This window comes from Lissotriton helveticus, chromosome 12 (genome assembly GCF_964261635.1).
Source record: "Lissotriton helveticus chromosome 12, aLisHel1.1, whole genome shotgun sequence".
NCBI lineage: Eukaryota > Metazoa > Chordata > Amphibia > Caudata > Salamandridae > Lissotriton > Lissotriton helveticus.
The window spans coordinates 237,756,533-237,781,111 of NC_136073.1; the positions used below are offsets into that span (position 1 = coordinate 237,756,533).

Here is a 24,579-nt window from a genome sequence, read left to right on the forward strand (position 1 = left end):
ATTGTAAATTGTTTCTTGAAGGGACTTGTACATTTGTCTTCCCCCTACGCCCTTTATCTGGCCACAGTGGGATCTCAAACTAGTTCCCACATATCATGTGTGCTCCTTTTGAGCCATCACACAATTGTCTTCTCCGGCTTCTTACCATAAAGATAGTCTTTCTAGTGGTGATAACATCTGCCCAGAAGGTGTGTGAGCTGCAGGCTTTGTACTCCAAGCCTCCCTACCTTATGATAGTCTTGGATAAGGCGGTGCTTCGCACCTGTGCCTCATTCTTAACTAAAGTGGTGACCCCATTCCATCTGGGTCAATCGGTCACATTGCCCATCTTTTTTTGCACCTTTCATCCCTCTAAGAGGAGTGTCTTCACCATCTGCACCCAAAAAGACCGTTTTCGTTCTACCTTGACCGCACGAAAGTGTTCCGGGTGGACAACCAACTCTTTGTGGGCTAGGTGAGAGCTAAAACGGGTAGGGCAGTGCAGAAACCAATTCGCGCTGGGTCATTATCTGCATTAAAACCTGCTACATCCAGTCTAGGAAGCAGTCTCCTAAGGGCTTACGAGCCCATTCCACCACGGGGAAGGCTGTGACCATGGCTTGGTTTGTGGAGTGCCAGTCCTGGACATCTGCCATACTACAGCGTGGGCTTTACTGCACACGTTTTGCAAAACACTACTGCCTGGACAGTCAGGTCCATAGGGATGGGCATTTAGCCCGTTTGGTCTAGCAGGAGTTTTTAGTCTAGTAAATCTGTCCGCAGCCCACTGCAATGAAGTGGTGCAGACACCGTAGAGGTGACGTGAGCCGGCATGCTGGTGGGACGAGGCATCTTTAAGCTGACACATAACTGAGCGCACCGACCGAGATCCTCGGAACCAGCATGACCGCTGGATCATCTATGAATGGTTATTAGATTATGTTTTTTGGCCAGGTTTTTGCCTTATCCTCTTCAGCAATAGACTCAGATTAATTGTCTTGAAAAACTCTCTGACATACCGGCATAGAGTTTATGAATGCGCCCTTGTTTGATGCACATATCATGTTGAAACCTGCTTTATTGCGACTGAGAAGTTTTCATTGAAATACAGTGGACGCTCCTTCATTTTGACGTTTTGTCCTGAGGATAACCCCCCATTTATCTATGAGTTGAAACGCCGTCGATGCCAAAAGTGTGACCAATGAGGACATCATTTGTTTTGTTGTGTATTTCTGTTTTGTTTTGATACCTGCCTTTGTATTTTTTCCTCAGCCACAACTTGTCTGTTTACACTTATTATTCTTTACCTTTGTATCCCTGTATGTGTAACTGTATGAGCGCCATCGCTATTGTATATATATCTTTGATACGTTTTGTTTGATAATATCAACATTAAAAATTATTTTGGGAAAATCAAGAAAAATTATTTATACATGGGTACGGGTTTTTATTAGTTGGGTAGCACTTTATTGTATGATTTTAAATCTTAGCATTTGAATCTTGATATATTTTAAGTATGAACAATGAAGAGTCATAATTCCAAACGTAAATAACATATAATACATTAATAAAATTCATCCTGATTTCTCACATTGCCTAACAAATCAGCTCTTACACTTTACCCACATTGTCGCATGGTTAATGTTCACTGTATTTTTTCAAATGCTCAGTATTTTTTTTAATCCTTATGACTAATAATTGTTACATGTTGATAAAATTCATAGTGCAATTACAATTTTTATGTCATTGTTGTTTATACAATTTTCCCTTTGGTTTCACCACTCGACACAAGTAGTGCATTAAGGGAATGCAAGATATTTTCCACTAAAATGGACTAACGTATTTCTAATTAAATGGCTATATCTCATAGTGGAGATGGTTTGTGTGGGTAGAGAAAAATACCCCTACTGCTGTTTATTTCTTGTTACCATCATTCAAAAACGAATCACTCTAAAGTGCACCGATATTGATAAAAGCAGTTTTTTGTTCTTATCCACTTATTCCTGCTGATCCATATCAATCAATGGGTCAAAGTTACAAGTGCTATATGAAGTGCCTTCCTAATTTTTAGAGCATTGATTAATTATACTATATTAGTAGAGCCAGTATATGCCACTAATGCTATCTGTGAGAGATGCATATATTCCCGTCACCAGGCCTATACATGTTCAGATATATACACCTTATTGCACTTGAAGGATATATTGTGTAACGTTCAAATTAAAGTGTGTGCATTATCCATTCGTACTCTCATAGATGTATTGCACTACAACTCTCCTGTGAGTAAGAAGTGCTAGAGCTTCGTAAAGTGTCTGTGCATGATTAATAGGTTTATTCCTAGATATATTGCACTACAACTCTCCTAGAGAAGAAAAAAAAGTGCTTTTGCTTGGTAAAATAAAGTGCTTGTGCTCGACTTCTACATTATTGCACTGAATACCGAAGGCTAATTCTATAGGTCACAGACATTTCTTTCCAGTGTTCATCAATTAAAGTGCCTGGATCAAGAGTATTCTCACAGAATTTCTAGTTGTTAGTCGAATATTGTAGATACTCATAGTCATGCCACTATAAAGTGCTATGTGCGCATATAGGGTGCTATATGATTAGAAAAAACATGGATATTTTAAAGGATAGTAAACCAAAGAGACGGTGAGGGGGAGAGGAAGGAAAGGGGGGAACCCCCTATTTCTGTGAGTGCCCTCGCTAATATCAAATTTTCATTATTCAGATGGCACAGATCAAACGTTTTCCAGCACTATTGGTATATACATTCAATTTTTGTGAACATTTTCCTTTTTGTTGTTTTTATCTCAGACAAAATATTAAAGAGGCTTCAAATTGGCACATGAACTCCCACAATATATTATGGCCTACAGGTGTTCATGTAATTTGGGATCTGTGGCGTGGCCCCGTGGTATCTTTGTGCCCAACATCAAAATGAATCTTAATTCTCATAGACACTCACTCTCCAATACAGCCAGATGGCTTTCAGATGTGCCACACTTTTGGGTTAAGTTCAGAATGTTTGCACTATAGTTGCTCATTAGAACACTGTAGTAAAGCTGCTGATCACCAAGGAGTTAACTGGCAGTCTACTGCTGGTGTTGAAAGTGCATGCTTTAGTCTGCATGTCAGAATGTTTTAATGAAATAGAAGAGGAAGATATTTGAGAACGCCCTTAAAAATGTCCTAATTGTTCTTTCTACAACACTAACCATAATTTCTATGACAAAATGAAACCCCTCCTATTGTTCTTTTCTAAATTAAATGTTTTACGTTTTACCAGTTTGATTCAATCAAGATGGCTTCAGTTGTGCCATACATTTGTCATAAGTAAGACTTAGTGCTCTAGTTGTTCTTTGGAACTCTCTGGGAGGCTGCAGTAAAACTCAAAGTAATCAACTGACAGGCTGCTCCTGTCATGTTTTACTGAGAATGTCAGATTTCTTTTTCAAATTGCTGCGAAAGATAGCATGAATTTCCAGAAAATATGCTAGCATTTTAGCTTCTAGAGCACCTTCCATAATCTCTATGGGGAAATCATGAGATTTTATTTTTTTTAATTCTCAAACATGATTCATGATTCATGAAACCCCAGCAGAAGGCTTTTTCACAGGGTAAAATCCCCTTAGAACACACCACTATTCCTAAAATTAGTATTTTAACAGCAACAAATGATTTATATTGTACCCAAAATCTGTTATCTCCCTTTATTCGTTCCCCTTTTTGTGACCCTCAAAACCTGCTGTTAAATGCATTTCAGTGGGGTACTATCATGTGGACTGGTCCTAAGATGGCTGCCAGCACTTCCTGGTTGAAGTGCTGACAGCCAATCAGATCTCACCATGAGATCTGTGCGTAGGCTCCACCCAGATATTCAATGTTCTTTTTCCTTGAATATCTCAAAAATTACTGAACGAATTTACACCAAATATCAAAAAGGGCTCTTTCTGGACCAAGGGCTAGATTTCTGCCAAATTTGGTTCAATTCCGTTCAGCAGTTCGGGCTGTAGTCTTGTCTACAATCTCTATGGGAATTAACATGGTGAACTGAATTTTCTCTGCCCCCGCTTGACGGATCACTCTGAAACTTTCCATATACAACTAGAATCAAGAGGACACTGTTTTGGGGGGGAAATTTCATGAAGATTTGTCAAATGGTGCCAAAGTTATTAGCAGGTCAAAAAACCCTGTAGATGTCTCTATCAGTATTTGCAGCAGCTTGCCCCGGAGTTGCAGGCGCTCAGTCTTGGCAAGGAGACAACAGAGGAGAACGAGGCTGCAGGAAATTCTGGCGTTGTACAACCACAAACAACAACATTCAAGTTTAAATTGAACGTTCAAGAGCCATCAGAGCCGAGTTCTAGGAGCCAGAAGCTGGCAACGATTCCGTAAAAAGAAAAAAAAATGTGTGCCTGGACCCTTGTCAGGAGGCCACTACAGCTTGCACCATCCATTGCCCACACTAGCGCTGCCAACGACTATACCATCACAATTAAGCATCAGACTCATACGAGAGTGACAATTCAGACTTTAAATATACATTACAAATGACTAATACATGCCGCTCAAGCTATTCTCATAGCTTTGGGTGGCAGGTATTAGTGATTTTAATGCATATTTAATTATTAAACAACTGTTGTTGTGCTCCTCACAAAATTAGATAAACAGCTCCATCATGTGGCAGACTGTTAAAAGAGCCGGTATTGACAATAAAGTACCGGTGCCAAGCACCGGAAACCTCTGGTTCAAATTAAGCATTGGAAGCATGGCTTTGTCTATGGGGCAGATTTCCATAGAACACTTTGTTTAAAGACACCAACTCTCCTCCGCCCCAGGACTATAAAAGAGTACATGGTTTGTGTTATCTAGGGAGCTGGGGCCGGACTGGGTTAGTGCTCTATGTGAGATAATAGGAGGCAGTGGCCTGGCATAGTGGCTGTCAGTGGAAACTTATTGCACAATAAATTGTGAATTTTTAAGCACACAAATCTGAACTTGCAGCTGGCTCAGGATGGGCAGCTACATAAGTGTGTCACTGAGTTCTTGACAACTTTTGACAGTTTTTTTGTTATCATCTTTGAACATGGCCAAATAAGGGACTACACAAGAAGAAAGAATGAGTCAGCAAACACAAAGCTACCACATAGACACAGACTGAGACAAAGACGTGCTATTTACTCAGGGTGCTGGCTACAAAAATACAAATGCTCAAAGTCCAACAAAGCTTATCTCTTTTAAGGAAAGGCACTGACCTCTTGGCGCTAAGATAGCCTCTGTGAGCATATCTGAGAAAGTAAACTGAGACTGCGGCAGACCAGATCCTACTTCTGAATAAAGACACTGGCCTTAGCTGAAATGTCACCGTATTGGCAACTCAAAGGAGGCCTCTAACCGGAAAGCAGATAGCAGAGACCGAGCTAAAGGTGACAAAATGGGATACTCTCAAATTACAATAGCTACAGCACAGAGATTCAGGGCAGATAAATTAGCTACACAAGGATCCAGGGACTAATGGTCTACGCAAGAGAAACTTACCTTTAAAGGAGATCTGTACAATGACAGTCTACAGCTACGCTGGTGCAGTCAGTAGCCATGCAGAGGCTTTTCAAAGCTGAAGATCAGATCACTTGTCAAAAAATTGAATATTTGCTCACTGTCATTTTAGGTGAGCTACAGAAATGTAGTATGCCCTAACCTCATTTGCCTCCGCCTTAAGCAGCAAAATGGGAGAAAAAGAAGAGAAGATTGACTCCTACTCTCAGGAACCTGACGAAGATAAAACATGTGTTTCTATTTTGGAAGATCCCCAGGGAGTGCTAGCATCAGCTAACGCCCTACCCACAAAAGAGTTGGATAATATTAAGCTGCAACTAGAGGATCAGGAAAAACATTTAGGATGATTCAGCTGAAGATTTATGCGTATACTGGAACAAAAGTAATCAGCAACTTCCTCTGTAGAGTTTATAGATCCTGCCAGGGTTTACAGGCAATCTGACTGTAGGGCGAGCATACCGGGTGCCTTTTGCAGAGTATCCAAATGCTTCGAAATCTCATATCATGCTAGTGAACTTCAGAGATGCGAGGTTTCGAGAAAGGATCCTCTCCCAAGCAAATACACAGAAAAGTTTACATTTCTCCAGAGAATATATCTACCAGGGTTTTCCAGACATGACGTTTCAGACATCAAAAGGCTGGAGAGATATACATACTTAAATAAATACTTCTGCAATGCTGTCTAAATTAAGCTGTATCTCTATAAACGTTAATGGCCTAAACAATTCAAAGAAACAGAAGGCAATTTTGAGCTTGCTCAATGAACAAAAGCTTTCTATAGTACTCCTTCAGGAGACCTACATTAGTAAGAATAAGAGTTAGTCGCTTACATTGGCTTCCTTCCAGTTACTACAGTTCTAGTGTGCCTCTGTGCCAATATTGGCCAACAAAAGGTGTATGGGCAGTACACTTCAAACACTCCGAGACGAAGCTAGGAGATGGACCATAACTGAACTTTTTTTAGAGCAAGTACCCACAATGTTTGTCTCATTCTGTGAATCGATTTTGGATGAACCTTGCCCTATTGAAGAATTGATACAGTTCTAATTGGAAGATGTATCAATTTCATCCAGTCTCTAGAGCTCAATTTAAGTCCGCCAAAGAGAACCCAACAAACATAGGATAACTATCTGAGGTAATACCAAATTTGATAATGGCATTTCAGAATGGATTCATACCAACATGCCAGTTGTAATCTAATACACACTTTCTATTAGAGACTCTTGATTACTCTACTGTGAATAAGGTTTAGGCACTGAAAAAGAGTTTGATTTGGTGGGATGGAAGTTGTTTAAAGTTCTTGGGGAGATGAAATTTCCACTTCAGCTCACTAAGCAAATTGTCCAATTATATCAAGATTCTTTCAAAGTCCTCTCTTTAAACAGGAGAACTAGTGCTCAGTTCAATATCACCTGCTGCACCAGGCAGGGGTGTCCTCTATCGCCTCTGCTGTTAGCGATCTTTATAGAGCGCCTGGCCTGTGCCCTGAGGTGATCAAAGCTACTTAAGGCAGCTATCCCTGAGTCCCCTAGGCTCAAACCATAAACCGATGACCTTGTGCTATACCTCCACCAGGATGCAAAAGTAGTCCACAATCTTTTTTGCATTACTTGCATCGTTCTCAGCGTTAGCTGGATATCTCATAAACACTGCCAAAACAGAAATGCAGATTTGCATTTGCTGCCTTAAATTGATCTACAATAAAGATCCAATCAGATATTTTGGTATTAAAGTTGCAGAAAACCCGGGGGACTTGTGCAGACTGTTATACCCCTCTTATGAAAAAGATTGAATCTATGCTACGTAGATGGCATAGCCTACCACCATGGGTGAGCCTAGAGAAATTAAATATTGGCCTAGAAGAGGATGGTATGGCCCTTCTAGACTGAAAAGCCTACTACCTGTCAGCATTTCTAGTCACTTACGTCAGATTTTATAATATAACACATGCACACACCTTTGATAACATTTATTTAGGAAAAATGCTTAAATCAGCTTTTTCATACCCTCACTTTCCTAGATCTTATAATCGCAACCCCAATTTGACCAGGTATGGGATTATCACCTCTTTTAAACAAAAGCAAAAGAAATTGCTGCAACATTTTAACGTCCCTTCAACTCATGCTAAAACCCCTCTTGAACTTCTTCGCCCATCATAACTGCAAGGGACAATGCATAGGTGGGAAAAAGCTAAGATGTGTAAATTAGGAGACTGGATCAGTAATAATGAGGTAATTACATGAGAGTCGCTCAAGGCAAAGCTTCACTCAGCTCCACAAAAAAAGTATGTTATTTTTACAAATTCAAGGTTTATGATAAAAAACAAATTTCTACCCCTACAGCTAGAACCCACAAAGGAATTTATGAAAGAACTTTAGAAACGTCAAAGTGTAACAAGAAAGATTGGCAACTGGATGAGATGGTAGAAGGGATGTAGCAATCCTCCCAATAAAGTCCTAAAAAGAAAAGCCTAGACATTAAAAGAGTTGGAGGGGGGAGATAGTTTTATAAATTTTGGAAAAGTTTTAGGAATTATCACGGGTCCTCTGCATCTGGATAAATGTCTCTTATTAGAGAATGATAGGTCGGCACTTAAATTGCCGGTAGCCACTGATAGAGTTGGCAGATATATTTGGAATTTAACATGTTGGAGATCATTTTTCGCTGTGCACTTTAAGGAAAGAATTTCATCTGCTTTTTTTGCACTAACAATGGATACTCGCTGAATGAAACCTGCAACATACATTTCTTATGAAAACTATTTTACACCGATTCTTTATTTAAAGTGAATACAATTTGATCAAGCAAAGGGATTACTGGGTCAAGCTATGAAACAGAGTTTCACATAAATTGAATGTACTAGGATATGGGTGCAAAGGGGATATTGATGTTGCTATGGTACATCTGCAAAGGTTTGGGGCAGTGATGAGCTCTTGAAATCTGATATCTCTATTGAAATGTTTAATGCCCTTTATTCTTAAGACGAACAAAATTCAGGTTAATGATCATATTTGATTATATTTGGGTGTCTTGTACTATATTCCGTTCCATGTTAGTATATGCTCTCCTTATTTCATGTCCGGAAACTGTCAGAAATAAGTACTGCCTGTGAACCACACTATTATGTTTTCATCTTCCACTACCTAAATTTAGACCAACTGTCCCATCGCATTCAGTGTCTTGTTGTCTGTGACTTTGAGGTTGAGACCCTCCGGGTGAGTAGTGCGCTATATAAATGCCTTGATTGATTGATTGATTGATTGATTGAGGTTCATTTATAAGTACACGTTTTGAAAACTCCGAAATATGTAACAGACCAAAGATCATAGAAATTCCAGGGAAAAAAGTCAGGAGTAGTGTGCCTACCCAGGTTTCTTCCCATGTTCAATGCTTATATTCATGTATTCAAGAAAGAGGCTCAAGGGCGTTCTGTTCGTATGACGTCGGAGCCTGGCAGGCATCTGCGGGGGCCATCTTAGTGCAGGTAGGCACGTGTCTGTCATTCTTCATGTGGTCTGAGGCTGCATCTTAGTGGAGGTATGGTAGCATTGTGCTGCTTCAAAAATATTGCCAGAAGTTTCCAACATCAGGCCTTTTAGAGAATAAATTGTACGAGTAGTGGTTGCATGAAGGCAGTGTCTCTTGCCCCTGACGAAGTGCTGACGCGCACGTGCACGCTATCTTGGGAGTTTTGGGGTGAAAGAGTGCGGCTCTTTGGTTTGTGTTTTGATGTTGTACTCTAGAGGGGCAGAGCTTTGTATTGAAGCAAGGGAATAAGAGATGGGACTTTCAAACATTAGATGCTAGTGTATGGATGGACTGACCATGTAGGGAGTGTTTTGGTGACAAATATTACTGATATTTCTAGAGCCTAGTGATACCATTATGCATGACACAGCTGGGTATGGTAATTAATGAGTGTGTTCTTCAAATGCCGCTTTTCTCTGATCAGATGCATGCTTTGCGTGGTTTCGCTCTCCATTACAACTCTCTTTAACCTGTCAGTGCTTAGAAGCCTCGAAATGTTCACTCACTCAATCATGAATTGGTGGGTAAGGTGCAGCTCCTCTCACGCAGCTGTTCTGTTCTTGCAGGGGACACGGCTGTGTATAAAGAGGGGACGTACTGGATCCTGGGGCGCACCTCGGTGGACATCATCAAGAGCGGCGGCTACAAGATCAGTGCCCTGGAGGTGGAGCGCCACCTGCTGGCGCACTCTAGCATCGCAGGTAAATAGATTCTGTAATGGACTCGGTGTGTTGGAGCATCTGTAAAATCACTGTTTGTGAATGCCCTGTTTATTTGCTTTAATAAGGCGCTTGTGACCAGACTGTAATAAGTGACAGAGTGCTCCCACTGTTGATGAAGGAGGAAATGGAGGCTCCGGAGGCATGCGCCGAGGATCATCCAATGTGGTCCTGCCTGGGGAAAAGCTGAGTGTCCAGGTGTCTCACTCGGGTACTTGACTAATACATACCCTCTCTGGTGCAGCCCTGTTCTCTCTTCACCTGTCTGATGCCCACACTACTGAAATGATTTTTTACAGAGATTAAATAGGTGGATAGCGGGGCCACGTGAAGTTTGGAAGGATATTAAAATGAAATGAAAAGGGTAATGCCGCTTCAACGGAGAGGTACATTGCACCGTTTGCTAATACAGACTTCAGTAACTATCTGCGTGTTCACCGGTTGGAACAGACCTCCCTTGACCTGAGGATGGTTCTCTCAAAGCTGATCAAAGCATAAATTCAGCCGTGAACAGAAAGTTCGCACAGATAGCACCCTTGGCTGATGGTAGTGAATTAAATGAGGCAGCAGGGGGCCCCTTTGTGTTCATTGGTCAGTACCTGGAGGAGCAGGGACTGTTCCCTGAACACAAACATCTCCGGACCTCCCCCAGATCACCTATATCAGCAACCGCTTACCTGCCCTAACAGATGATGGTTTTTAGGTCTCGCTAGACGTAAGCAAAAGCGAAGCTTTTGCGTCTAGCGAGACAACTTATGTTGTTACTTTTCTGGGAATGAGGACAGCAAAGTGCCACGCGCATTTGCAGGCCGAGATTCGACCTCGTGAGCGCGCACGTCGTCACTCACGCATGCGCACAAAGAAAGCCATACACACACTGCATATACACACACGCACCCCCCTTAAACATACACACGCGCACACAGACAGACAGACGCACGCACAAACACACTCAAACAGACACACACACACACACGCGTACACCCCACCCCCACTCACCCCTCCTCTCACTCAACACACTTACCTGTTCTGGCGGTGCTCGGCGGCGGATCAGCATCTCGGGCGGCGGTAGCGCTTTGCGGGGCTCTCTCACCACATGAGAGCCCCGCCTTCCCCATGCGCCCGCCCGCTCTTCACCCGGTCCCCCATCTCGGGACCGGGACTCAATGCGGAGCCTCCGTGGCTCCTCGGGCAGCTCTCTCTGTCTCTCGCCGCGATGGGGCGGGACTTGGATTGGCCGGCTTCCCAACCGCTTCCGGGTCGTCGCGGGCAGCGCGGCGGCCCGGCGGGGACTTGTTACCGCTAGTCGTTAATAGATTTGGAAATAGTTTGGATGACAACTGTGTGTGCATGGGTTAACGGTGATCTATATTAAGTCATTTTTAATAATACTGCAGGCCTTTATTGGATCAATCGTTCCCCGTCATAATATTGTTTGTAACCCATTAGCGCTCTGAAATTACAGCCCATCCTACGTTGTTACGGTGAGTGAGGCTTTATTACCATATTCTCGAAATGCTCATCTGCCATAAAGCTAAATAGGCAACCGGCTACTGAAGGAAGGTCATATACTTTCTGTTGTTGTGAGCTGATAATGAAAAGTTGCACTGGTGTGAGGCACAACTTCGGAGAGAAACAGCATTGTCAGCGATAGGGCCTTTGTGAATGTGGGCCGGATCTTGTGCAGATGTAGCACAGCAGCGAAGGATGCACTTGAATTTTTAAAAATGTATTTGAGGTTTACAGCACACCATGCACAAGTTACACTATTGGGTGATAGGTTTTGCACCCTGACTAAAAGTGCTCCCCCGGCCTCTGCCATACACCCCGGTATACCAACAAACAATAGTCCAGATGATCCCAAGGACTAGTTGTGCCAAACTTTTTGACTTTCTAGCATTCTCTACATCACCAATTGATTACTGTTAGTTAATGCACAGTTGCAGTGGATGCATTGTATGGTGGCAGTTCTGTACACTTTGTATTTGGCTTAATTACACAGGCGGCGCTCTACTTTTAATTTTTTTTCTTGTTATTGTTTTTGGATAGAAGTGAAAAGAAAACAAAGTAAACAAGCATTTGCAATGCAATAGGTCTTGTATTTTTTTAAAACTTACGTATGCTACTGCTGTTTTTTTATATATCGGCTCTGTTTTGAGCGCTCGCTCTCTCTCCTTCTCCCCACCTCAATTTCACGTCTCACTGTCTCGTTCTCACTCGTCCTCCTACACCCTTATTTGCTCCCTTTGTATATCAACTTCCCCTGCTCTTTTGTCTTGCCCAATGTCTATCGAAACTTTCTAATTTGTATTTTTCTGTTCTTTTTCCACATTTACTGTTAAGCCCCCTCTCCAGTCTGGCTTTCCCCTCCTCTCTAATATATTTATTCTGCGATTTGCTCTTTTTCTGCCCTTCCCTAAATTAGTTATGGTTTGTCCTTCTCTCTTGTATTTTTAGCTCTGTCGCCTTTGCCCTTCTCTGGGCTCCACTTTCTCTCTCTCTCTTATATTGCCTCTTCCCATTCCTATCACTCTGTCCATGTCATCTCCTCTTCAATAAATTTTCTTCTGTCCACTCTATATCATCTGATGTCATTTTGTTCCTGCAGTATTGCTTATTGGCCCCTCTCTATCTGTTGCATTTTTTCTCTTTCTCTATCTCGCCTCCAAACTAATTCTTGTTCTGAAGCTCTCACCACTATATTTTGTTCTGGTACCTCTCACCATGTCTGTCTGTCTGTCTGTGTGTCTGATATTTCTTGGTTTGACCGCCCCACCACTCTTTCCGCTGTTGCTCCCTCCACTTATTTCTGTATTTCTTACCCCTCTCCCGCCAAATTCCAGATGGATGTTTCCCTACACATATTTTTGGCCTTGCCTCATTTCTATCCTTCCTTCTCTCTCTCGCTCTACTCATTTTACTGCAGCTGTCTCACTACAATTTCGTTTTCGAGCCTCCTCTCAACTGCCATTCGCTCTCTCTTGACCTTGCACAATGCTTTTTTTCTGTATCCCCTCTCCCACGTCACTAATGCCTTCTATTCTCTCTTCTCCCTCTCTCCTCGCCAGTGTTTCAGCTAATTTTTAGGTTGAGCGTGTAGTAGCGCGCATGTAAAAATGGAATGCAATAGCTATTGCTATTGGTGTTGCATTATTATTAGCAATGACAATATCTCAAACTTTAATAATGCGAGACCTATTGCATTGCAAATGCTTGTGTTGATATGCGTCAGCAGGGGCAGAGGGGAAGGGAGGGCAAGGAAGGGGGCTAAATGGACGTTAAAATCATCCCCGGCCGTATGATAATCAAGGACTAAAAAAACGTTTAACTGGAAAATCAGACGGAAACGAACAGGCAGGGACAAGGCTGGAGCAAGATGAGAAGGGCTCTGCTGTTGGTATAACCTTAAATGCACACAGCTGCAAGCGCCCCTCAGAAAATTGGTAGCCCGCCCTTGTTAAAGGCCGGCCCTAAGTGAATGTTGCCTGTGCTATATGTTCCTCCCACACAGGAGTGCGTCAGTGACCCCAGGATGATATACGTCAAGGCCTCCAGCTTTACTTGGACCAATGAGGTGACGCAGAAGTAAGACTCATTGGATTTAAGGATGAGGCTAGACCAATGGTGTTTAAACAGTTACCTTCAGCACACCGATTAGCAATACCCTTTCTGAGGCTCCTCCCACGTGCCTGCTTCTTATTCTTATTCTCTCCTCCTCTAGATGTTGCAGTGATTGGTGCCCCAGACATGGCCTGGGGTCAGAAGGTCACAGCAGTGGTGAAGCTCCGCCCGGGAGAGCAGCTATCCCTCCGGGAGCTGAAAGAGTGGGCAAGGTAAGGAGGTGGTAGGTGAACAGGAGGGTCTGCTTATGTGATGGTGAATAAGGCCCCCCCCCGATGCTGTGCCCCCCCCCCCATTGTAGATTAAAACCAGGAAAGCACAGACACAGAGCCTAGAAACGTGCATTATGGTTCCACCAGTGCATTATTCGTTCATTTACTGTATGCATCTGACAAGCCTTCCATTGCCTTTCGTCGGCCACTTAGTCTACCTTTAAGGGACTCACAATAATTCATAATATTGTAAGAGCTTGAAATACTCTTCACTTGAGGAAATGATAAACATATTCACGTTAACTGGGGATCCTGGATTTGATAACCGATTTCTTCCTTATGTTCCTGTGTTTCAAAATGCCACTGCAGATAAAAGGTTGTTTCGCATTTCGGTCCAATGCATTTAAACCATTGTCCACAAATTCAATAGGTCAGGTATCCAGACTTAAAATTACAAAATCATATTTCTATAAATTCGCCTCGCCCCGTTAACATAGTTTACCCCGAATTTGGAACACCGCATGCAATTACAACACGGTCGTTACATCGACCTTCGTAGTAACAGTACCTGCCATTACCCCTCAAGTCGGAACAATGACTTGCGGATGGGTCAGAAGGTGTTGGATTTAATATTCAACACCGTCCCTACTGTTGCACAGACTCGAGTTGGAATAGTGAATTCTACTATTCCAACATCCATCGCCCCCCCAAGAGCACGTCATTGTTCTGACTTGCGGAGTAATGACATGCGTTATTACAACGCAGTTGTTGTAACAAGCGTGTTGTAATTGCATGCAGAAAAAAGAATGCATAGTAAGGTGGCATATTCGCCTCTCCCATTTCATGTTCTATGAATCATTTAATCTCTTCGGCGGGCACATGGCTAGCATTTGGTTGTGGAACCATAAATGATCAATATCACATTTGAGGTAACAAAGCCTCGCAGAAGCATTACTTGTGCCATAGCCATGCGGTTAACCACATCCATGCTCAGGACGGCTCCCGGCCGTCATGAGTCACGGTAGTCGTTTGCTCATGACGGCCGGGAGCCGTCCGAATGTTGCCGCTCCGCCCATGCGCGGTTAATTCCCCGCTTGTGCAGGAGAATGAATCAGTGGGCGGGGTTCGGACGGCTCTCGGCCGACATGAGCACATGCCCACTGTGACTCATGACTGCCGGGAGCCGTCCTGGGTACCTGAGCGCCACGCCCAGCCTTGCCCCCCTCGCACTGTGGCGGAATTTGCTGTGCGGCGAAGGGGTTAGAGTAGGAATTTTGTGGGACAAGGCAAAATATGGTTGGATTACAGCTTTAGGCTGAACAGATCCCACAACTAGTGTCCAGTGGTAGCAGGGTCCCCATCTACCTGCTGATGACAACATCGGAAGGCTTGTTCCACGGAATCCTCAGTCATACACTGAAATTAAACTCTATTGCCTGTCTATCAGAAAGCTAGGTAAGATAAAATAATCAATCTATATTCATGAATGGATAGAGACGGGTGTACAGAGGATCAATGGCTAAGGAATATTAACCAGTTCTTGCTTCTTCTCTAATGGGCTGAAGAAACCCCACTGTTCAGAGGGTTCTCAGATCAAGACAACACAGGGCTTCTTATTTTCCTCTTGTTTTTATTTGTAATCAATCAGTCAATCAATCAATCAATTTGTCTTGTGAAGCACTGCTCTTCACCCCTGAGGTAATCCGGACGCTGAGGTACAGGTGGTCTCATTTGAAAAGCCAGGTCTAGAATTCTCTTCTGAATTCTGCCAGGGAAGGAGATGTTCGTAGGTGGAAGGACAGTTTGTTCCAGACGTTCGCAGCAAGGTAAGAGAAGCCATGGCAGGGGGTGTGCATGAGGGCCTGGGAGGTGGAGCGCAGATGTCTGACAGGTTGGTTGAAGTTCATACGGTGGTTGATGTAGGCTGGTCCCTGGTCATGTAGAAATTGGTAGGCGTGTATTAGGAGCTTGAACTGGCATCCCTTCTAGACGAGGAGCTAGTGGATGTTTGTGAGGTGCGAGATGATATGGGTGCATTTTGGGAGGTTAAGGAAGGATTTGATTACTCGTCAATCCGACTTGGTTTGCTTTGCTAGGTGATGATAGCCTGAGCTCGGTGTTTACTGTTGTGCTTTCCCGAGCTCCTCTAAGACAGTTTTTCTTGTCGATTGGATCATTAATTTGCCCAAGATTTGGACACTTGTTTAAAGAAGAAAAATATTTTTTTTCAGTACTAAGTAAAAGATAGAAGAACGGATGCCAGTCCACGGTCTATCGAGCGATTTGTCTTGCATTTAGCCCTGAGGAAGCCCGTTGGGGTGAAACGCGTCGGCTGAGGCTGTGTGTATCCCTCATCCTGTTGAAATAATAAAGAAGAATCCTCCACATCGAAGACTGTGAAGATTCGTCATTAGTTGCATATTATATGCAATTCTTTGTGTTCCTCTTATGTGCTTTTTATCGAGGTTGAAGATGAGTCTATCTGCTGCGTTCTGTATGGTCTGGAGTCTCTTGAGGCATTGGGTGGTGATTCCGGCATAGAGAGTTTTTCCGTAGTTGAGGCGGCTAGTGACAAGGGATTGGGTGACAGTTTCCCAGGTGTTGACGGGATGCATTTGAAGATTGTCCCATAGCATGCGAAGGGCGTGGAAGCACGAGGAGAAAACTGTGTTGATTTGGCGCTTCATGGTGAGTTTGGCGTTGAGGATTATGCTGAGGTTGCGGGCGTGGTCTGTCGATGTGGGGGTGGGTCTGACCTTGGAGGGGTACCAGCTGCTGTCTGACCGGAAGGTGCTCTTCCCGAAGATCAGCACTTCTGTCTTGTTTGGGTTGAGCTTCAGATAGTTGGTCCTCATCCAATCGGAAGTTTGTTCTGGCAGTGGAGGGGACATCGGTGAGAGAGAGGATGAGTTGTGTGTCATATGTGTTGGATACGATATTGAGCTCATGGAATCTGTGTCTGCGAGGGTTGTCGTGTAGGGGCTGGGGGACAATCCTTGGGGACGCTGCAGGAGATGGTATTGGGTTTGGAATTGAAGGACGGTAGGCGGATTCGCTGAGTTCGTCCAGTGAGGAAGAATGAGATCCATTCCTTGGATGCCGATGTGGTTGAGTCTGTTGATTAGGGTGTGATGGGATACAGTGTTGAATGCAGCTGAGAGGTCAAGGAGGATCAGGGCTACTGTTTCACTGCAGTCGAGGAGGACTCTGATGTAATCAATGGTGGCGATTAGGGCTGTTTCGGTGCTGTGGTTTGCGCAGAAGCCGGATTGGGAGGCAGATTATTTTCTTCTAGGTATCTGGTGAGCTGGTGGTTAATGGCCTTCTCAAGGACTTTGGAGGGGTAAGGAAGAAGTGAGATAGGGCGGTAGTTCTTGATTTCGATGGGATCAGCAGAGGATTTCTTCCAGAGCGGTCTTACCTCCGCATGTTCCCATCTGTTGGGGAAGGTTGTTGTGGTGATAGAGGCATGGAAGATGTTGGTGAGTTCCATGCTGATTTCATGGGTTTCAAGGCTGAAGAAATGGGAAAGGCATTGGTCAGTGGGTGCTCTGTAGTCGATTGAGGACAGGAAGGCTGTAGTGGTTTGCGTGGTTATCAGACTAGGCAGTGATCAAGGAGGTGGTTTCCATGGGAGGGTGGTTGTTGAAATAGATGTTGGTGGGTTGGGGGTTGAAGTTTTTGTAGATGGTGGCTATATTTCCGTGGAAGTACCCAGAGAGGGTGTCGCAGAGTTTTAGTGAGGGGGGGATCGTGTTACCTGTGGCTGATGGGTTGGAGAACTCCCTGACTATGTTGAACAGTTCCTATGTGCTATTAGCACTTGTTTTGATGCAGTCTGTGAAGGCATCTCTTTTAGTGTCCTTGATGCATTGGTGGTACCTGTTGAGGGCTGATTTGAAGGTGGTTTGGTCGGTGAAATCTTTGGTAGTACACCATTGTTTCTCTAGTCCGTTCCAGTTGCGCTTGATAGTTCTGAGTTGTGGTGTATACCAGCTAGCTCTTCTGGATGCTCTGGAGGTTTTGACTGGTTTCATGGGGGCAACTCTGTTGGTGCATTTAGTGATCCAGTCGGAGAAGTTCTGGACGGCCTGGTCCAGGTTTGACACAGCATCGGCCTGCGAGGTGTTGATAGCCTGTGTCCACTGGGTCTCCTTTACTTTGTTCCATCTGCATTGAGAGGAGCTGGGTGGCGGTGTCCTATGAGCCTTTGATGCTGAAATGCATGATTGAGTGGTTGGTCCTGGTCAGTTTGGAGATGTGGCTGTATCTGATTCTGTTGCTGGATGTGAAGATCGGATTAAGTGTGTGTCCTGTGCAGTGTGTGTGGTCGGTAATGAGTTGGGTAAGCCCAATTTTGCTCATATTTTCTTGCAGATTGGTGGAGTTGCTATCGTTGGGATTGTCGACGTGGAAGTTAAGTTTGTCGAATAGTACATAGTGTTCTGAGTCGATGGCTAGCGGGGGAGATGAATTCGGAGATGGCGCTACAGAATGCTGGTCGTTGCCCAGGGGGGTCTGTAGGCAAAAGTGCCTTAGATGGTTATTTTGGAGTTGGTTCGAAGTTGGAAGTTCAGATGTTCCATGAATGGGGTGGTGTAGTGTTCAATAGTGTTGCATTTGTAACTCTTCTTACTATCGATGTATAGACAATGTTAGTTCTGTCTGACGTTTCTGTCCCAGAGTTTTGTAACATAGTAATAAGTGAAAGTGTGAGGTTTACTGGCCACTTCGTGGCTCCTACTCCAGAGGGAATCATTCCTCCTGCCTGATTCAAATAAAATGTAACTTCTTTTCTAAGGTTTCCTTGCCCACCCTCTGTTTCCAAACTGGCTGAACTTCCGTCTGGTGAACTGCCACCCACGGTGATTACCAGTCAGCACACCAGTGGACTGTAGGGTGACCCACTCACACCATGTCATTATGGACAAGGTTCCAGCCCTGGACATTTGTGTGTTTGCCTGGCGCATTCTGAGTGTTGTAGTCTTGGTTTCCTTCTATTGAGCTAATCGACTGGTACACCTAAAATCACTGATTTGTACATGAAAAGTTCAATGACCCGGAGTTGGGGGTCATCTTAGTGGCGTATGCACCATTGTACATTGACATAAAAGTGATTTTACTTTGGAAATAAAATTGGGTGCATAGGACAGTCATTTGCATGTGTCTTTTGAGCAGGTCACAGTGGCGGCTGGCACCTAACGGGATGAGAGGGTGGGGGCGCGCTGGAGAAATATTAATTTTTTAAAAAGTACCTGACTCAATTTGACGGACCTCTAAGTCACTGCAACTGGATGGTGGAACTACCTTGCCTAATCCTGGCGCTGCTCACATGCGGCATGAGAGCAGCAGCAGGATTGGTGGGTTGCGGCCTCACTCGGTGCTCCACAACGCCCTGGAGGCTTGCACTTTCTCTCAACCCAGCTGTCTTTAGACAGCTGGGTTGAGAGGTTTAAAGTGCATGTGTGTGGCTGGCCGTCATAAGATAGATAGCTGGCCAAAAACACATGTGCACTTTACTTAGTGCACAGCCAGCCCACCCTCCTCCCTGCTGAGTGACATGCTTCTGTCACTCAGCACTGCCCCCCCGCCCCATCCTGATGCTCAGCTCAGGACGGGGGGTGAAAAATAAAATGGTAATTAATTACCATTTTATTTTTTCATCTTTGTTGGGATTTATAAGTGGGGCGGCGCTCCTCCGCTCTAAGGGAGGATCCGCTCCTGTTCAGTCTATGCTGAGAAAGAGACTTTCCTCTTTGCATCTTTTCAGACATCATCAAACAAGCCTTAACGGACATGTATCTCTGCTATCTCAGCTTCACTAAGGTGACAAGTAGATGGTTTCTGGAATTATGTGGGAGAAAACACAGTTCGAGGCACAGTCACAGCCACTGTTACTGCCAGCAGAAGGATCTATTGTATCAAATGGGGAGCCATGGCAGTTAGTGCTTTCATGTGCAGCCTGTACCACTGAGAATCCAGGGATAGCAGACACGCAATAGTAGACTAGATAATGTGTTGCTATCTCTATGGCACTTTAGTATGGTTGACAAGCACTTGTAAACGCTAATTTAGCAGACTGGATACTTTGTTGTGTTCTCTATTGCACTTTTGTCTAGTTGGCTAGAACTTGTAAACTCTGATGTAGCAGACTGGATATTTTGTTGCATTCTCTAAGGCAGTTTGACCCCATTGGCTAAAACTTGTAAACAGTGATGGATACTTCGTTGTAGTCTCTATGGAACTTTTGTCCCATTGGCTAGAACATGTAAACACTGATGTAGTGCATGTATTCCTAAGGTTGTCACACATAATTTAACTTGCCCAAATCTGTTCCTGTAGGATAACCTTAGCTGAAGGGCCTTATGCTATGTGCATTAATGCACAAGTGCTGCAGTTGTGATTGGGGTTGTATCTCGAGGTGGCACGAGGACCTTCTGCTTTTTTTGGCATGCTCCATATTTAAATGTCCCTACTTTACTATGTGTAAATAAAAATGTTTTCTGTAAAGCTGCAGTTCCAATTGGACATTGAATTTGCATTTCTTTTTCCCACAACTGCCCTCAAGCCGGCTCCAGTGTATGATGAGCTGAAGATACATCTGTTCAAAGAGTTCTACATCAGGATGCATTAACAGACACTAGCAGAACCACGCAACATTTCCAGTCGACCTTTGACTTTATCATTGCCTTTGACCCTGTAGAGCGCTTCACTGCCTTTCAACGAGGTTTGTGCTGTACATTTACCATATAAGTACTTGTCATATACAATCTAAGTTCCTCTTGGAGTAATCCTTGTCTGCCTCATTCCCCTCCTCGTCCTCCCCTGCTCCTGACTACCATTGGAGAGTCTAGTGTATAAAAGAAGTATCTTGGCTGTCTGACAGAAGTGGAACCACACCTGAGGCACTGGAACAATATCCCCACCGACACCAGGAAGACGGTCACCCAGGCACTCATCACCAGCCGACTGGACTACGGGAACGCCCTCTACGCCGGAACCACAGCCAAACTACAGAAAAGACTCCCAACGCATCCAGAACGCCTCCGCACGACTCATCATGGACATCCCCCGACACAGCCACATCTCCGGACACCTGAGAAGCCTGCACTGGCTCCCCGTCAGCAAAAGGATCATGTTCAGACTCCTCACCCACGCACACAAGGCTCTCCACGACCTGGGCCCGAGATACCTCAACAACCGCCTGTCATTCTACACCCCCACTCGTCAGCTCTGATCCGCCAGCCTCGCCCTCGCCACCGTTCCACGCATCCAAAGAACCACCACCGGAGGAAGATCGTTCTCCTACCTGGCGGCCAAGACATGGAACTCCCTCCCTACCCACCTCCGCCTGACCCAGGACCACCTTTCGTTCAGGAAGCAACTCAAGACCTGGCTCTTCGAACAGTAGCAGACCCCCCCACCCCAGTGCCTTGAGACCCCTCCGGGTGAGTAGCGCGCTATATAAATGCCATGATTGATTGATTGATGGAACACCAGTGGTATATTATAGGACTTGGCCCTGATACAGCCCAGTAGCACTATCTGCCTCGGGCCCAGGAGATTGGGTAGGTGGACTTTAAATGAATGACTCTCGCTCCTTTTGCCTGCAATGTAGGGAAAAGTGGCTGCCTCAAAGCCGCTGCGTATTGGATTAAAGATCCCCGTGCAGGCGGGTACAGTGAGTGACTGCATCCGCCTTCAAGGGGTGTCAGGGGGGTCTGTAGAAACTCATTTCTCCCTTGCAGAGGGCTGCCTTTAGGAGGCGCACTGAAAGTGTGCTGCCCACCACCTGAAGGCATGTTTGCCTCTGTGCCCATGTCCATAATGTGGTGCAAAGGCAAAGTGACTCTCTCTCTTTTGCTTGGGGACCCCCCATGCAAATGAGGGAACGCCCTCTCATGATACCACTGGTGCTACATGTGTGCTAGCACTCTCTGTATTACAGTAGGGGCCATACAAGCGCCTGGGGCCCCTTCTTTCATACCAGCGTGTCCAGCGGTGCACATAGCGGGCTCATGCGCTCGCTCCCTGTAATACAGCCCCTGTTGTCTTTGACTGTTAGTGTCATGGATGTTTGCAGTTGCTCTCCACATGACTCAATGGGGTGCTGAAAACGTACCAGGAACTGAAAGCCTGCATGCCAATTGGCACCTATAGTATTCAGATGTCATCATGTCCGATGTGTGGAGTCACAGCTGAAGCTGCATGGCCCCATCTGGTGGCGTTAAAGAGCTTTCTTCTGTTGACCTTTGTGGATCACACTGGCATGTGGAGGAATATTACTGAAGTAACGTTTCTCCAAAAGATGCATCTCATCCAATGCCTTTAAATGGAACCTTCAGTCCCAAGCAGCAAGAATAGCAAGCCCTGCTGTGCAATAATTCTCAGAGGTCAACATCTTCCCAGTGCTGTCTTATTCCTGCTCATCGTCTTTTCTGGTTATCAACTCAAGAGCACAGGACTTGATACATACCTTTGGCTCCCGAGATCATCAGAATTTTTCATGCTTTAATTCCGTACATTACTGCTGCTCGTATTACGTTAGCCTGGTGATGTAGCAAGGATATCATATACAATACAAACAAGGACATGGCTCCACTTATCCTCTGGTTGCATAGTAAGAGATAACTAAAATAAAGGTGGTGTGTGTCACCTCACATCTCTTAGCTCCTGGGCTACTGCTCGTGTTTCCTTGTTGATTTCTCAACGCTACGTTAGCCCGAAGCCCTATGTCTTTGTAGAGTATACATCGATGCTCACTCCCAGACCTTTAAATATCCTTGACATATTCATCAGCAGTAGTGAGCGAAAGACCCATCTCAGGCCTTTTTATAACCAAAGTGGGCGAGTGTCGTAGAACACAGAAGCTGCAGACATATCTAGAGGATATCTGTCAAATCAAACCCAACATTGTATGTGTATACTACCTCCCCAGTCTAATCCACAATGAAGAAACCACAAAGGCATCCTCAGATCAGTTATCTACAATTGTGTGGACTATTAGTTCCCAGCTGCTATTGTTGTTCCTTTACTAGAGGATATTCTTCAACTAAACCTAAACTTGACCCCATGAACAGTATGGAGATGGCCTTACTATACTGAAATATTAGGATAGAGCGCATGTGGGTTATGGTATCTTGGAAACCAAATTGCAGATGTGGTTTGGAGAGAGCAGGCTTGATATATCTTAATTTGTTACTAAGTATGTGAACGAGGCAGGTGAAATTGGCCAATTTCTGATCTTCCTTTGAGAAGCTCTCCTGTGCGGTTCCCTACAGTTCTTCTCTGGCCCGGTTTATGATAAATGTCTTCATGGAGGCCACGTGTTGAGATCTTTGCAGGCATGATCCCTTCTTCCAGGTGTTAGGAGATAATACACGACAGCTGAAGCGGGTAGTGAGCAGTAGTGATCCTGGTGTTGATTCTATGACTAACAACATCTAAGAGTGCAGTCGTGGAATCCAAACCTGGGTGCCTGATATGTATCTGGCACCTAGTCAGTCAAAAACGGCTGTTATTGGGCACAGATACCTGCAAGTAAAAACAATTTACTTCTTAGCCGTTCGTTTCCCACACTTGGGTGGTCCTTTTGCCTGTTTTTACTGAAGATCATATATAGAGTTAAAGATCTCTTGGACATCCAAGAACAAAAAAGCAAACTGATGCTGTTTAGAAGCAACACTTCGTTCTCACACAGCTGTAGAGAGTATCTGTGCACCGATTTTATCAAGACTTAAATATTAAAAAGTTTGATTGGACTGATCGACCATTAACTCTACCAGATTGGTTCAGCTTTTTATACCCGTGCATCTGGAATCATTACACAAGCCAGATTGGGACCTATACTGCATCAGTTGCATTGGCTACCCATTAAATGAACTTCTTCATAAATGAAGAGATTGTTGTGGTATCTAACACGCTTCAAGGTCAGTTTTTATCCTCTGAACATATCCATGTACGCAATCAAGGTCTAACTTGAAGATCATGTATGGCACAAATGATAGGATCAAATATATATGTCTGTTGCTACACGTGATGTACCGCCCAAAGACAACCACTTATCTCATTTGGCATAATTAAAATTCCTTGTGCTAACTTATTCACTAAATATAGACACTTTATTTTACAGTATTGTTTGTTTTGATGACCCTTTTACTTTCTGAATGTAAGCCTTTTATGATTGATTGTAGAGGCATTTCAATTGTTTGATACCAGGTTTTCATTTTCAAGGTCTCTGTCAAACACAACCATATAATTCATTGTTATATCACTGCTAGGTTAATCTTTGTAATCCTATGTATACGTTTATGTAAATATCTAGCACCACCACTACCTAGCCCTTTCTTAAAATGCACTACACTCCAGCTCAAGCTTTTATTTTTACTATTTTCGATTTTTCTTCCATATTATTGTTTGTAATGAGATCCAACACCTGGTGAGGTTAGAACTTCACTTTATAAACAAAACAAAAAGTGTTGTGTATCATGCAGAAGGTGCCCTGAGATAAAGGTGCCCTTCATGCATGGAATAATTTAGACCCAATGGGCCCAATTCATAAAAGCCTTTCTAAGTATGGGAAGCAGTACTGCAAAAGTACTCTTTTACTTATTCCTAGATCCCCCTTTGAATTGCCGAAAAACATACAACTCCCTATTAGTAAAAGTGCACAGCACTAACTGTATTTGAATATTCCAATTTTAGATATTTTGATGCCAGTTCACAAAGGCATGGAAGATCACTACTTTAAGTGCTCCAATACGCCTTTGTGGCCAGACCGCCATAGTCTAACCAGAACTCTTCGATCTACATTTCGTCTTTTTTTCTCACTATTGGATTTAAGAAATACTGGTGTGGTAGTTGAACTGTAGTCACCAGAACATTTCTCCCTGGCTGCCTATTGGCAGATTATCTATTGCATATATTGGATTTTATCACCGCATTCCTAAATTATACTGCTG

The 24,579-nt window shown here is 44.0% G+C and overlaps 1 protein-coding gene across 1 annotated transcript in view; it reads left to right on the forward strand.

Moving 5' to 3' along the window:
• ACSF3 (acyl-CoA synthetase family member 3) overlaps positions 1-24,579 on the forward strand; it is a 407,017-nt gene that overhangs the window by 373,253 nt on the left and 9,185 nt on the right. Inside the window, exons 8-9 of the mRNA XM_078671571.1 lie at positions 9,633-9,767; positions 13,507-13,618. Of these exons, the coding sequence (XP_078527697.1) occupies positions 9,633-9,767; positions 13,507-13,618 (247 nt within the window). The remainder of the gene's footprint in view (positions 1-9,632; positions 9,768-13,506; positions 13,619-24,579) is intronic.